Source organism: Harpia harpyja, chromosome 15 (genome assembly GCF_026419915.1).
Source record: "Harpia harpyja isolate bHarHar1 chromosome 15, bHarHar1 primary haplotype, whole genome shotgun sequence".
In the NCBI taxonomy this organism is placed as follows: Eukaryota; Metazoa; Chordata; class Aves; order Accipitriformes; family Accipitridae; genus Harpia; species Harpia harpyja.
Genome location: NC_068954.1, coordinates 8,053,408 through 8,066,138, shown reverse-complemented (window position 1 = coordinate 8,066,138; position 12,731 = coordinate 8,053,408). Strand labels below are relative to the sequence as shown.

Sequence of the window (12,731 nt, the reverse complement as noted above, 5' to 3'; positions counted from 1 at the left end):
TAGTGGTTCTTTTCATCAGGAGAGATGCCATGTCTCTCTGGTGCTGTTAAGGTACTAGTTTTAGAAAGGTTCTGTGATTATGTGAAGTAGATCTGTCAGGTGTAATGCAACATGCCAGTTGTTTCAAATAGTAGGATGAAAGGATCTTAAACACGCCAGAAATTTAGATTTCTTCTTTCTCATTTGTTTTTGTTTGTTTTTTATACTGCTTGTCTCCTCCCTGCTTGCTCGGATGTCTGATGTCCTGCTCATCTCAGGATATGAAGCCTGTTGGATTGTGGAGCTGGTCAATGGGATCAAGGCAGACATGACTGGAAACTACACTGTTTATTGGGATTAAAAATTAATACAAAGCACAGGGAGTAGCAGGCTAATTTTCCATTCTGTGCATCAGATGCATTCCTTGAGTCTTGCGCTGCCGCTGGCATGGTAGGCTTGTGCAAAAATGCAATGGCTGTAGCTCAGTTTTTAAATGGCACAAGAAGGTCACAGCAGGGATGACTCTGAATTCATCTGTGGAAACCACAGGACCTAGGCAGCAGGTCAAACAGATGAAACGTGAATGTTTCAGCCCTGCCTCTGTCTTGCACCTAAGTAAAACCAGGTCACTTGAGGATTAACTTGTGTTAGTAGAAATATTTAGTATGGATGTACTGAAACAGATTTAAACTTTTAGTGATACCTAAGCTGGTATTAGCATCTGTGCAACTCTTGCGAAATGCAAACTTGAAAGTGATGGCAATCACACGACGCACTAGCTGAGCCTTATTTCTCGGTTAGGATAGGCTGTGAGCGTGCCATATACACCAAAGCAGCTAATGTGGTCTTTTGTTAAGCTATAGGAACTCAGTTGCATGCCTGTTCTCTTAGGCTAAGCTGGTGCAAGTGAAGCAAGTTCCTATCAGTGTTTGAACAGAGGGTTAGTCCTGGAAAGCTTAATCCCAGATTTTAAATTTGTTTTAGCTTAACTGAGATGGTCTGTCTAATACAGGTTGTCTTTTAGTTTCCTGCATTGCAACTTACCGCCTGAATTTTTAGCATAATGCTGAAAAGCTGGTAATTTTTTTTTATAGCAGATTCTTCAAGATAATTTTGCCATGGAATTAAAATTCTTTGTGAACTTGTTGCTTATAAAAGCTGCTGATTGACTCATAAAGACAAGATCCCTCTGGTTAACCCACAGAGTTGGTGCTGCCTGATCATAGGGGAGATACCCCCATTGCGTGTGTGCTCTAATCTTGCCTGGAGGGACTCCATCCCCAAATGATAGATGAATTCAGCCTGTGTGGCTTGTGCTCCTTGGCCGGACTGCAGGAGTTGCAGTTAATAAGGCACATGTTACAAGGAATTACCTGTTTAAAAACCAAATCGACAACAGCAGTGCATCGCAAGGGCTGTTGTTCTTAAATCATGTTTTAGTGTCCTGATATTCATGATTCAGGGAACAATTTCTCCCTATTCTGATCTTCAGAAAGAGTAAGATGAGGATGATGCCAGAGGAGAACTTGGCTGATGTCACAACAGTAACTGAGATTTAAAATGCAGACAAATTCATGAGCAGACACAGCAGTGAGGCAGTTTCCTGCTTTGGAGGGGTTTTTCTCATTATCTTTCCTCTTACACTTCACTGTTTTCCTCTATTTTTCTTTTATACTTTTATGAATTCCTTGATGTAATACCTCATCACAGTTTTGATTTGTTTGATTGCTATTTGTATAGCATGGCTGTATCTGTACTGAAAATGAAGGTGCAGAGAGATGCCTCTTGCTGCCTTCATCAGGCATATGTGAGCAACAGTGGCAAGGAGCAAGTGGTGGTGCAGTCGCGGTGAGGAGTGGCCAGGGAGGTGTATGGTCTGGTCCCGCTGAACATGCACATTGCAGTTCTTCCCACACTCTTCTGTTGCTACATTTAACCTAACTGTTCAGAGCAAGTGTCTCAAGGATTTGCCTGCCTGTGCTATTCTGCCAGCTGGGTTATGGTATAATGTGTCTTTAATAACAGCACAAGTAATTATTTTGAATTCAAACGTAATTCTGACTCCTACTGTAAGTCCTGCTTTTACTTCATGTGGTTTTTTTATGTTTTGTTAGGCAGCACCTGATGAAAGTCGAGATGTCATTGCTTCTGCTCAGTGCATCTTGGACAGAGAAAATTATTTTGTGAGGGTAAGAAGTGGTATCTCTTCATCTCATTTGCTGTGCGCTTTCCTGCATGTCAATGTTTTTTCTCTCCGTCAGTGATTCATGAGAAAATGTCAATTGTCTGTATTCTTGAAAAACTAAATTTAGAAGTACAAACTTATGGCCTCCTCATTGTTCTCAGGATAGGTCTGAAGTGGTAACTAAATATGAGTTTAGGAATCATCTGTCTTCAGTGACTTGCCTGTTTGCACCTAACTTTTGTTCTGTGGGTGTGATTAGATGGTGATGGTGGGCCTGTGAGTAAAGGGCAGGAGGGCTGATCTGATCTAGTAGGTTGCCACTGCTGCAGGGAAAATGTCCTTCTCCTGCTGCCTGTCTTGCACAGTCTGGTGCTTGTCAGACCCGTGCTCTGAGGTGATTTCAGCTCACTAACCTGGCAGGAGAAAGTGAATGATTTTCTGCCAGTCTTGCACTACTGCTTAAAAAATTAGAGTCTGAATGCCAGAGCTTGTGGAAGGGAGAGCTTGGAAACAAGTGGTAGGAAGTGGAGAGAGGGAGGAGCACAGGGAAAACAGGGCCCTTGCAGCAGTGACCAGTCAGATCAGGTCAGCCAAGCTGCGTAGCTCCACCTGTGGAATCTTTAATGTGGTTGGCCAACGGGTTTGTCCTGGTTTCAGCTGGGATAGAGTTAATTTTCTTTCTAGTAGCTGGTATAGTGTTATGTTTTGGATTCAGTATGAGAAGAATGTTGATAACACACTGATGTTTTCAGTTGTTGCTAAGTAGTGTTTATACCAAGTCAAGGATTTTTCAGCTTCTCATGCCCAGCCAGCAAGAAGGCTGGAGGGGCACAAGAAGTTGGGAGGGGACACAGCCAGGGCACCTGACCCAAACTGGCCAACGGGGTATTCCATACCATGTGATGTCATGCCCAGTATATAAACTGGGGGGAGTTGGCTGGGGTGGGGGGATCCACTGATCGGGAACTAACTGGGCATTGGTCGGTGAGTGGTGAGCAATTGCATTGTGCATCACTTGTTTTGTATATTCCAATTCTTTTATTATTATTATTGTAATTTTATTATTGTTATTATTATCATTATTATTTTCTTCCTTTCTGTTCTATTAAACTGTTCTTATCTCAACCCACAAGTTTTACTTTTTTTCTAATTCTCTCCCCCATCCCACTGGGTGGGGGGCAAGTGAGTGAGCCGCTGTGTGGTGCTTAGTTGCTGGCTGGGGTTAAACCATGACAAGGTTGTATGGTTTTTATTTTCCATTTCTTAGGAGTTGGACAGATATTTAAGCCACAATGATTTCTTAAATCTGAGAAAGAAGGAGATCCTTTACAAGAAATGGCTTGAGGATGTTTCAGAGCCACTGCTGCAGAAAATTGAGGACAAAATGGACAGCCAGTCAAGCAAAGAAATACAGAAAAGGAAAGAAGAACAACTCTCTCTCTATTTAAACTACTGTAAAAAGAAGGTAACAATGAGAAGTAAATTTATGTCATGGAGAGGGTTGCCTACAAAGAGTTGTGGACAAGATCAGGGGTTTAGTTGTTACTTGCTGTTCAGTTGAGTAGCCTGGAGTTCAGATATGCCCTACCTGTAACTTGTTCTTCCCAAGGACTTTGGTCATGGTGACATACGTTGTTACAGCTGTTTGGTGCAGTGAGCACGTGCTGGGGTCTGAATAGAGTGAGACATCATGTTGTGGTGGGTTTCCCTCTGTGAGCTGGACCATTTAGAGGGAAAACCTTGAGCTCTGTCAGCTGAAGCCAAAGGCTGAGCCTGTGACCAGGGAGTGGACAGCAGTCTCATGTCTCAGGAGTTCAGCTAGAGCAGTACTGCAGTATGTTGGCAGAGCATGAGTGAAATGTGTTTGTGGCCTTGGATTCTACTGATCAAGATTTATAGAAGAAAAAAAGGTGGGAACAGGGAGACACCAACATTTTTCTTAAGACTGCATGCAGCTGAATAGACCCAACTCATGGATTCTGTAGATCTGTGTGTTTCAGTACTCAAAAATTGCAGTCACTGTAGGAAATACGTGTTGGTTTTGTTGGTTTTGCTCTGAATTTCACACCACTGTTGAGTATCAGATCCCATGACTCAACTTTCTGCATCTCAGGAGTGGATATATAGAGCAATAAGAGCAGTTACATCATCTGCCAGAAATAGAATAGTATTTTATATAGAGCAGGGTTTTGTTGTCAGTGGAAACCACTGCACAGTGGACTTATGAGACTGTAAACAAGCTTCCCACCCAGAAATGAAAATGTCATGGGAGCTGTGTTGTTTTAATGAGAGCAAATGATCTCTTTTCCAAAGGTCCGATGTGAAAGACCCATGCATTTAAACTGCACGTAACGACAAAGAGCTGAACCAGTCCTACTGCTGAAGTCGGGGCATTTAGGATATTTTGGGTGTACTGTACATATCTGGGTCTGCATCAGTCCATCTTGCAAGCTTCTGTGTCAGGTCAGGACTTAGTTGGGTGTCCTCCAAAAGCAATGGCTGGTGTACTGCGATGTCTCCTTCTCCCTGAACAAGCACAGCACCACTGATTAGCCTCCACCTTTTCTCCTTGCTCTGTGGTGTCAGCTCTATCATCAGCATGTCTGAAAAGCAGGCTGAAGCTTGTCAGAGTGATAGGACAATTAATTTGCATAAGTTTGCATTAATCCTGGCAGCATATGATAGATTTTGCAGAACTTAAGACAGTTCTGTGGATTGGTTAATATACTGACTTCTGGCTGTGCATTTTTCTCTCCTCTCTCTTCTTTTTGTCCATTTTCTCGTGCTCTCTTCCCTGCTATTAGGCTTCTCCCTGTCCTGTTCCCCACATCTCCTCACCTTCCTGTCTCTGTCACTGACCCACTCCCCCTTTCCATATCTATTCTTCTTCCTCTAGGCTCTCCTATCGCTCTCTTTCTCTCTCCAGTCAACCCTTTTACTCCATCCCCAAGTCTCTCACTGTTTTGCCCCTCTTTCTTCTGTCAGACTCCCCAGTGCTGTGTTTCCCTCTCCTTGTTGCTTCTGATGATTCCTCCAAGTTCTTCACTGTCATTTGCTTTCCAAAGCTGCCTTCTCCTCCTTTCCTCCATTTTACTCTTCCCCTCTAACTCTCTCCTCACTGTCCTTCCAGGTTCCTTCATCTCAGTCTTTCTGTCAGCTCACTTTTCTGCCTCCTTTTTCACGCCATCTGAGCATTCTTCCTTTACCTCCCTTCCTTGACTCTCTGTTGTTCCAGTCACCTGCTCATCTGTGGGGTTTTTTTCCTTAAATCTGCCTCCTTGTCACCCCCATTCTCACCTCCTCCTTACCCCCAGTCCCAGGGACATGGACTGCAGATGTATAGTGAGATGGTTGGTCATAGCATGAAGATGGCAGCAGCTCTGCTTTTCTTCTAGCATCAGCAGAAGTGCCATGCTGCAGCCTGCAAGGAGGGGGAAGTTTCCCCAGCCTGGGTTGCTGCTGTCTTAGCCACAACTCAGCTTCTGGTAGTCCAGGATATTGTAGGCATTGTATGCTGAAATGCTGCAGAGTGAGAGACCCTTCTGACTTGTTTTTAAGAGCAGGCTGTTGCTCTTTCTGCCAAGGGATGTGTGAGTGATAACACATCGACTGCATGAAGGGATCAAACATGGGTGTGCTGCACAGCACCTAGCATAATCACCTGAGGTCTCTGCACATATTGTAATGGGGTGACATGTAATAATAAACCAAGGGGTGGCACTAAAACTCTGCAAATTGAGACATGTTAGGGCTTACAGCTTTCCATGGACAGAAACGGGAGATGGTGAGTGCGGCTGCTGGTTGCTCTCTGGGGAATTGTCAGATCCTGGGGAGCAGAGGCCCCTGCAGAGGCAACAATGTTCATGCTCAGCAGTAGCTCAAGCCCCACGGAGCTGCCCAGCTGCCTGCTGAGCGCCTGGGAACAGCACAGGCCCTTGGGGCCTGGCTCACTTGCCCACGTGAGCACCTTCAACACAGTCACCTCTTAAACCTACTGCAGATCCCACTTTTTTGGGTTTGGACTCATCTTGCAGCACTCCTGAACTATTCATGTTAAAGTATGGTTTTTCCAACTCTCAACTTGAAATCACATCCACAGATAGCCAAAAAGAACTGTGTAGGACTGAGACCTAGAGGGCCATGGCCTGAATGCTCCCTTTTCTTCATGGGACCCCTGGAGAATCATCTGCACAAGAAAGCTGAAAAACTTCATTTGCAGGGTTTTGGAAGAATGACTGAGAGTAGTAAGGAGAAGTATTTTATATGGTTGCCCTATTCTTACTATTCTTAGGGCATCACTTGTGGCCTCTGTGTGGTGTTTTTTTTTTTTTTTACTTATACATTTTGTTTTGTCATCTGTACAGCTCTTATTTGATGCAATTTGATGTAAATCCTGGCTTATTAGCTGTAAACAGTACATTATCATTTGGAGATAAATGACTGTAATTCACCTTTCTCAGCATCAGTCTTGATCAGTGTGTCGACCTCAGTCTCCGTTCAGCTTCTTGATAGCCTGTTTGATCTGGTGTTCTTTGGTCTTGCAATCAATAGTGAATGCCAAGTGGTGGTACTTGTTGTTCCCCAGCTAACTCTGGTCATAGGGAACTTGAACTGCAGAATCTGAAGTTTGTTGTAGGCAGAGTTCTTGATGAGATGGAGCTGTGGTCTGGACCATTAGGTATGGTTCAGGTAGGCCTTTACCCCTCTATATAGACAGAAAAGCATGCTCATGACGTAGACTTGGAGCTCGCATCTCACAGGCTGGTAACTTGCCTAGGCCTATGGCTGGTGAGAGCTCAGTCACTTTTTTTTTCCTTTTCTTTCTAATATCTGTTTCTTTCTTGATCAAAACACTTTCTCTTGAATGAAATTTCCATTTTCTTGACTGCCCTAGTTGTGATTAGCATTTTAGCCGGTAATTATTTCTGGATGCTTCATGAAATCATTTATTTTTTATTTATGCCTATGGTAAATTAAAATGGATGGATGAATTGTCCTGTTACACTTCAGTCACCTTCCTTCTGAGGTGCAGTGTGTGAAAATTCAGGAGTCCTTTCCTCCATCACCTCTGGTCCTGTGTTCATACCATGCCTGGCTGTGTAATACCTAGGCTGGCTGCTCTCTCACTGTTTTATCACCATTAGCTTCTGAGACTTGACCTGCTACCTTCTTCTCCTGCAGGGCTATGTGGCTTTGGAAGCTTACGACCCATCAGAGTACAATCCGTTCTTCTTGAAGACATGTACAGACTGCTGGAAGGTGTGATGGTTATTTATGCTGTGAGGTTTACAGGGACCCTTTGGCTGGCAGGAAGTTAATGGTTAGAGAGGAGGCAGAGAGTGTCACTGATGTGCTGCTGTGGGACTGGTGTAGAGCAACACATTGTAGTTTTATTAACTGAACAAATATGGGTCCCAGCTCCTACTGCATTTAAGCCCAAGAGTGTTTGAAAATGGTTTTCACCGGGAATATGGTTTGGATCCATACTAAGCCCAGATTTGGAGGCACAGTAGGCAATGGTCGGGGGGGAGGTTTGTTTTCCTCATCTCAAATTCACTTTGGCAGTGTGGGAAGCGTACTGTCTAACGACAGTTGGTGAGTTCCCAGGCAAGCTGGGTGTGTGCCCTGTAGAAGGAAATAATCCGACAGTTCAGATGATCTTTACAGAAGCTCGCTCAAACACGCCAAAGACTTGGGTACCTAATAGAAGAGTTAGGTGGGACTCTGACACAAATCCATGAAGTGCAATTCTCAAAGTCCCTTCTGGATGCTGTGAGCTCTCAGCAGCTACAGGGACTGAGCTGATACTTCACTGCGATGTGCCACGCAGGGTTCATCAAGATCAACTGCTTCCAGGAGATCAGATCTCATGTCTATGTTCAAACTTCGTAGCAGAGTTGTTGAATGCATTATGCCCTGCATTAGGAGCTGAGATGCTCAGTGTTTCTCAGGCTACTCAGGTCTCTGCCTCATGTTTTTATTCATAAAAAATGAGGTTGATGCTCCTTCCCTGCTAACCAATGGTACCTTGACATTTACCTCTGACTTTGGTCTTTTGAGACTCTCTCACAAAGTGCTTGTGTTGGTGCGTAAGCATGAAATAACTGTCTCTGTCACAGGTTTCAATACCAACTTTACAGGATCCTCTGTTAAAAGACATTCAAAGAAAGTTTACCGAGACGGGCATTATCAAGCAGTGTGAGACAGGTATTTTAAACAATTGGTATCCCTTGGGAGTGTTTCATACTGGGGGGCCACCCTTACTTGTGACAGTAGATGTTCACACGAAGCACTTGTAACTTTCCTGCCAGGAAGACCGTGTTCTACCAGAGAGCTGAACCAACTCAGTAAAGCAGAACTGCCACTGCTTCCTTTGAGCCGGCAACGTCTGGATGCAGTTGAGTGGCTGAAGATACCACATGCCTACATTGCTAGTGAGGTCCACCAGACAAAGAGGTAAGAGCTAATGTGCTGTTTATTGGGAGGCAGCACAACAGCTACAATGGATGAGGGCTCTCCTTCTTGGCCACATAGCGCAGTATTTGCTAAATCTCAAATTTAATGGTGAGTTCTGCTTTATTGTGTATTTCTCCTGAGAAAGGAGTGTTGGTGAAGGGAAAGCCTTCAGGTATGGAGTGGGCAGCAGGATGTATTAAAGCAGAGCATTGATGGTCAAGCTGAGCCTTGAAATAAAGTGGCTTTTGGAGGGGAGTTTCATGCATTTTCTGCATGCAGCCTGGCAGCCAGCCCTACAGGTCAAGCCATGGAATACCTCCTGGGTGCTTTACTGGAAGATGTGAAAGGATTTACTGTTCATACTTGCTTTGGGTTTTGGGGGTTTTTTTGCTATTAGTTTCTGTATTTTGGGAGCAGAGTGAGGTCATACTTGTATCACAGACTGGTTGAGGTTGGAAGGGAACTGTGGAAGTCATCTTGTCCAACCCCCCTGCTCAAGCAGGGACAACTAGAGCCAGTTGCCCAGGACCATGTCTGGACAGCTTTTGAATATCTCCAAGGATTGAGATTCCACAACCTCTCTGGGCAGCCTGTGCCAGTGCTCTGTCACCTTCACAGTAGGAAAGTGTTTCCTCATGTTCAGAGGGAACCTCCTGTGTTTCGGTGTGTGCCCATTGCCTCTGGTCCTCTCACTGCTCCACTGAAAAGAGCCTGGCTCCGTCCTCTTTGTACACATACCTGAAGGGGAGGGTACACACTGATGAGATTCCCTGAGCCTTCTCTTCTCTTGGCTAAACTGTCCCAGCCACTGTCCTTCCTTTGAGGGATGAGATATGGTGTGTGTCCTGGCTCAAGCCATCAGGCTGGTCCTGTAAAGGAGCGGCCTGCGATGAGGGAGCTACACACCACTCCAGAAAGTGCATCCTACACCTGAACTTCGTAACAGGGGTTTTTTTGGCATACAGGTTGGTTGGACTCAAAATACAGTAGAGGTCACTAATGGTGAACTGAACTGGAGCAGTGATGCAGCTGCCTAAGCTGAGAACACTAGAGAGCCCCAGCTGGCCTGCCCTGATAGGGAAGCATTTGGGATCAGTGAAGAATGATTTTTTTTTTTTTTTAAATTACGTTGTTTTTTGTTTTAAAGTCCCAGTGCTCTGATTCACCCCTTTTGAAAGCTCTCTGGTTCTGCCACTGCAGTACACAACACTTAAGGGAACTCCTGCTCCCCAGTGACAAAAACATCAAAGCTGAACTGGGAGCCTGATGTCCTCCTGAACCTGGCCTGCACTCCCACCACAGCCCCTGCCCTAGAGTTTTATACCTCTTACTGGCCCAAGGCTTTACTCCAGCATGCTTAGAGCAGTTATGGGATAATGGCACATTCTAGAAGAAAAAAATGGTCATAAAGACAACCATTTCCTGGAGTGACTCAGTGTGGGAAAGAGCTAGTGCAAGAAGCTGTGCTGGGCGACAGCAGCCTTTGTGTTGCATGGACTGGCAATAGTTTTTACTTCTGTTTAAAGGCAGAAAGTCATCAGCCACCACAAAGATGTCGAGAGCCGATGATGTTACTTGTCCTCTAGCTGACTGCAGCAGCAAGCACAACCATCAGAAGGTACCATTTGCAAAATATGTTACATCGTCTGCCAAAGCCAGTGATAACAGGCCAGGTCTTCTGGCAAACTGCAATAAACTGTCTTAAACACATGGTTCTGAAGTAGCTACCCAGCAACCAAAGAAATGTTTGAGATGCTACTGCTATTTCCAGCTCCAGGCCATGCTCTGCAGGCCAAACCCTACTATTTTAGGAGGTTTAACGTAGGCTCAGCCCTACAAAGGCAGTGCTGATGTTCTCTGGTTTAGAGCGTGAGGGAATCATTGTATTAATGGACATGAACTGGTGAGAGAAGTTCAGGAAGTCTGGTAGGCCCCTCTTCTACACAGTGCAGGATCTGTGTGTTATCTATTGTTCTGGCAACAGCTACAGCTCTGAGTCTGCTGTATTACATGTTACAAGAAGTAGGAAAGTTAGCAGTGGGCAGAGGGAATGGCAAAGCTTGCAAAACTTTAGCTACAGCTGTTGCAATTTTGCATGAAGCTGAAAGAGGTCACCTTGAGATTTAAGAACAAATCCTCTCTTTGAATGAAGAGAAGGAGGTGTTCCCAGCTATGTGTGTGGTTGGCAGATGTGTACAGAGGAGCGGCTTAGAAAGCACTGATAAGGAAACAATGATTTGGTTTTGTTTGTTCAAATCTTCATTAGAACTCCCATAGTGAATGTCTTGCAAAATATTATTTGCAAAATAATGTTTAGGGTACTACCAAGGTTTCAAAGGACTTTCTCCTGGGGGCAGTGTACAAGCAGTAAATCAAACTTTACATTATTGAGTGTTCTGAGAAGGCAGGTCATAATTAGGGGAGGGGAGATGTCTAGTACTTTTCAGAGGGTCAGTGCTGAGCAACAAATACTGTCAGTGCCCTACAGCTCAGGTTCTCTCTTGTTCCAGCATGGTCTCTGTCTCCGTGCTAGTGTGCCTGCACAGCAGCTCTGGCATCAAAGCCAGAAAACAGTTTTCGCAGTGCTTTTTCAAGAAGCTCCAAACTCCCACTGTACAAACACAATCTCTCAAGAGTTGCCAAGATTTAGTTTTATTTAGGATTAGAAATACTGAACCACAGAAAACTGTTAAAAGTAACAGAGGTTGACTCAGCCCTGTAACAGGAGGGTGCACAGATGGCAATCGGGTGTGAAACTGTCAGACACCAGGAGGTATTGCTACACCCATGGAAAACAAGGGCAGGCGCTGCTCAGAATTGCATGCTGTGCTTTTTCAACAAAGCAGTTTAAGGAGGCAGTAAAATGGTTACAATGTATCAAACCTTTTATAAACAAACTTTTTTTTTTTTTAACCATCCCAGATTTTAGTGCCAAGGCAAAGTTCTTGCTTTCAACCAATCTCATTTTACAGATTCCTGTTGGGGGGAGAGTTCCCCAGAGCAAACCTTTTAAACTTGTAATAAACTTTTCTTGAATTTAATCCTGTTTTTCTCATTATTTCATGTTCCCCTGTACAATAAAATATACTTTTTAAAAATCACTATGCATCAATAAACATCTGTAGACAAATTACATTAATAAACTTATATTTTACTCTCTATATACATGTTGGCAATATCAAAGCTTCAAGATTCACATGGAGGTCTGTAAGACCAAAGAAATGTACACAAATAACTTACATTTAGGAAAAAAACAAAAGCTGAAGAGTATTTTTCCACAGTATTGTGGGTCACAGTATTTAAAATATTTTTTTCTAGTTATTCTTCACAACCACATTGTCTCAGCAGAGAATGATAAATCAAACTGAAGCAGAAAGAAAAATCAAGTAGCAGTTACTGATTTCAGTGCAGAACTAAGTCAAGTAAAGAACTACACTTGATTCTTAAAGAATATACAATATATCGGAGACTTCTCCAGTGCTAAGGCTTCTTCAGCATTTAATCTTTAAAACTATCATCCTGAGATGGGAAGATTCCAGTGGATATCACTTTTTTCAGATTTCAAATGGAATGATTCTAGTGCTGAGCTTAAACCATTCCTCAGTCTATACGTTAGACTAAGTGGTAAAATGCACATACATCTTGATGCCACATTTCTACTTAATACTTTTTATGGCCCTGAAAATGGAAACATTGGCATTCAAAACCAAGATATTCCAACATAACAAAAAGGCACTGAGCTATAGTACTGTATATACAGTAACATTTGTGTTTGCATAGATCAACGACAACTTTGAACGCTGCAAGGAACTAAACACGACCAGTAACTATGAGGAAATATGGAAGCAGCAGGAACTCTTGCTTAATAACCAGCGTGGGGCAAGGAATCTTTTACAAAAAAAATGTTCAGGCTGTCAGCTTCAGTTGTCCTTCATAAATTAAAAAAAGTGTTCTTAGAGGAGTGTTTTCTGATCAAAGAGCTGCAGGTCAAAACGGACCCAGACTTCACCTGTTGGAACTTCATGCAGCAGTAAGTGCTTCGTTGTGGGGCCTTTGCTTTCTTGTTCTGTTCTGATTTTTGCTACTGGAACTTCAGTGCGACCCAAAAAAT

At 43.7% G+C, this 12,731-nt stretch overlaps 2 protein-coding genes across 6 annotated transcripts in view; one reads left to right on the top strand and one right to left on the bottom strand.

Moving 5' to 3' along the window:
• Nucleotides 1-11,661, top strand: part of FAM228B (family with sequence similarity 228 member B) — an 18,822-nt gene extending 7,161 nt beyond the window's left edge. The window contains 6 exon segments of the mRNA XM_052810333.1: nt 2,094-2,168; nt 3,432-3,629; nt 7,346-7,423; nt 8,284-8,371; nt 8,476-8,620; nt 10,147-11,661. Of these exon segments, the coding sequence (XP_052666293.1) occupies nt 2,094-2,168; nt 3,432-3,629; nt 7,346-7,423; nt 8,284-8,371; nt 8,476-8,620; nt 10,147-10,189 (627 nt within the window). The 3' untranslated portion in view covers nt 10,190-11,661.
• The window catches only part of ITSN2 (intersectin 2), an 86,854-nt gene continuing 85,379 nt past the window's right edge, over nt 11,257-12,731 (bottom strand). For all 5 annotated transcript variants that reach the window (XM_052809608.1, XM_052809612.1, XM_052809610.1 and 2 more), the window contains one exon: nt 11,257-12,731. In XM_052809608.1, the coding sequence (XP_052665568.1) occupies nt 12,574-12,731 (158 nt within the window). In that variant the 3' untranslated portion in view covers nt 11,257-12,573.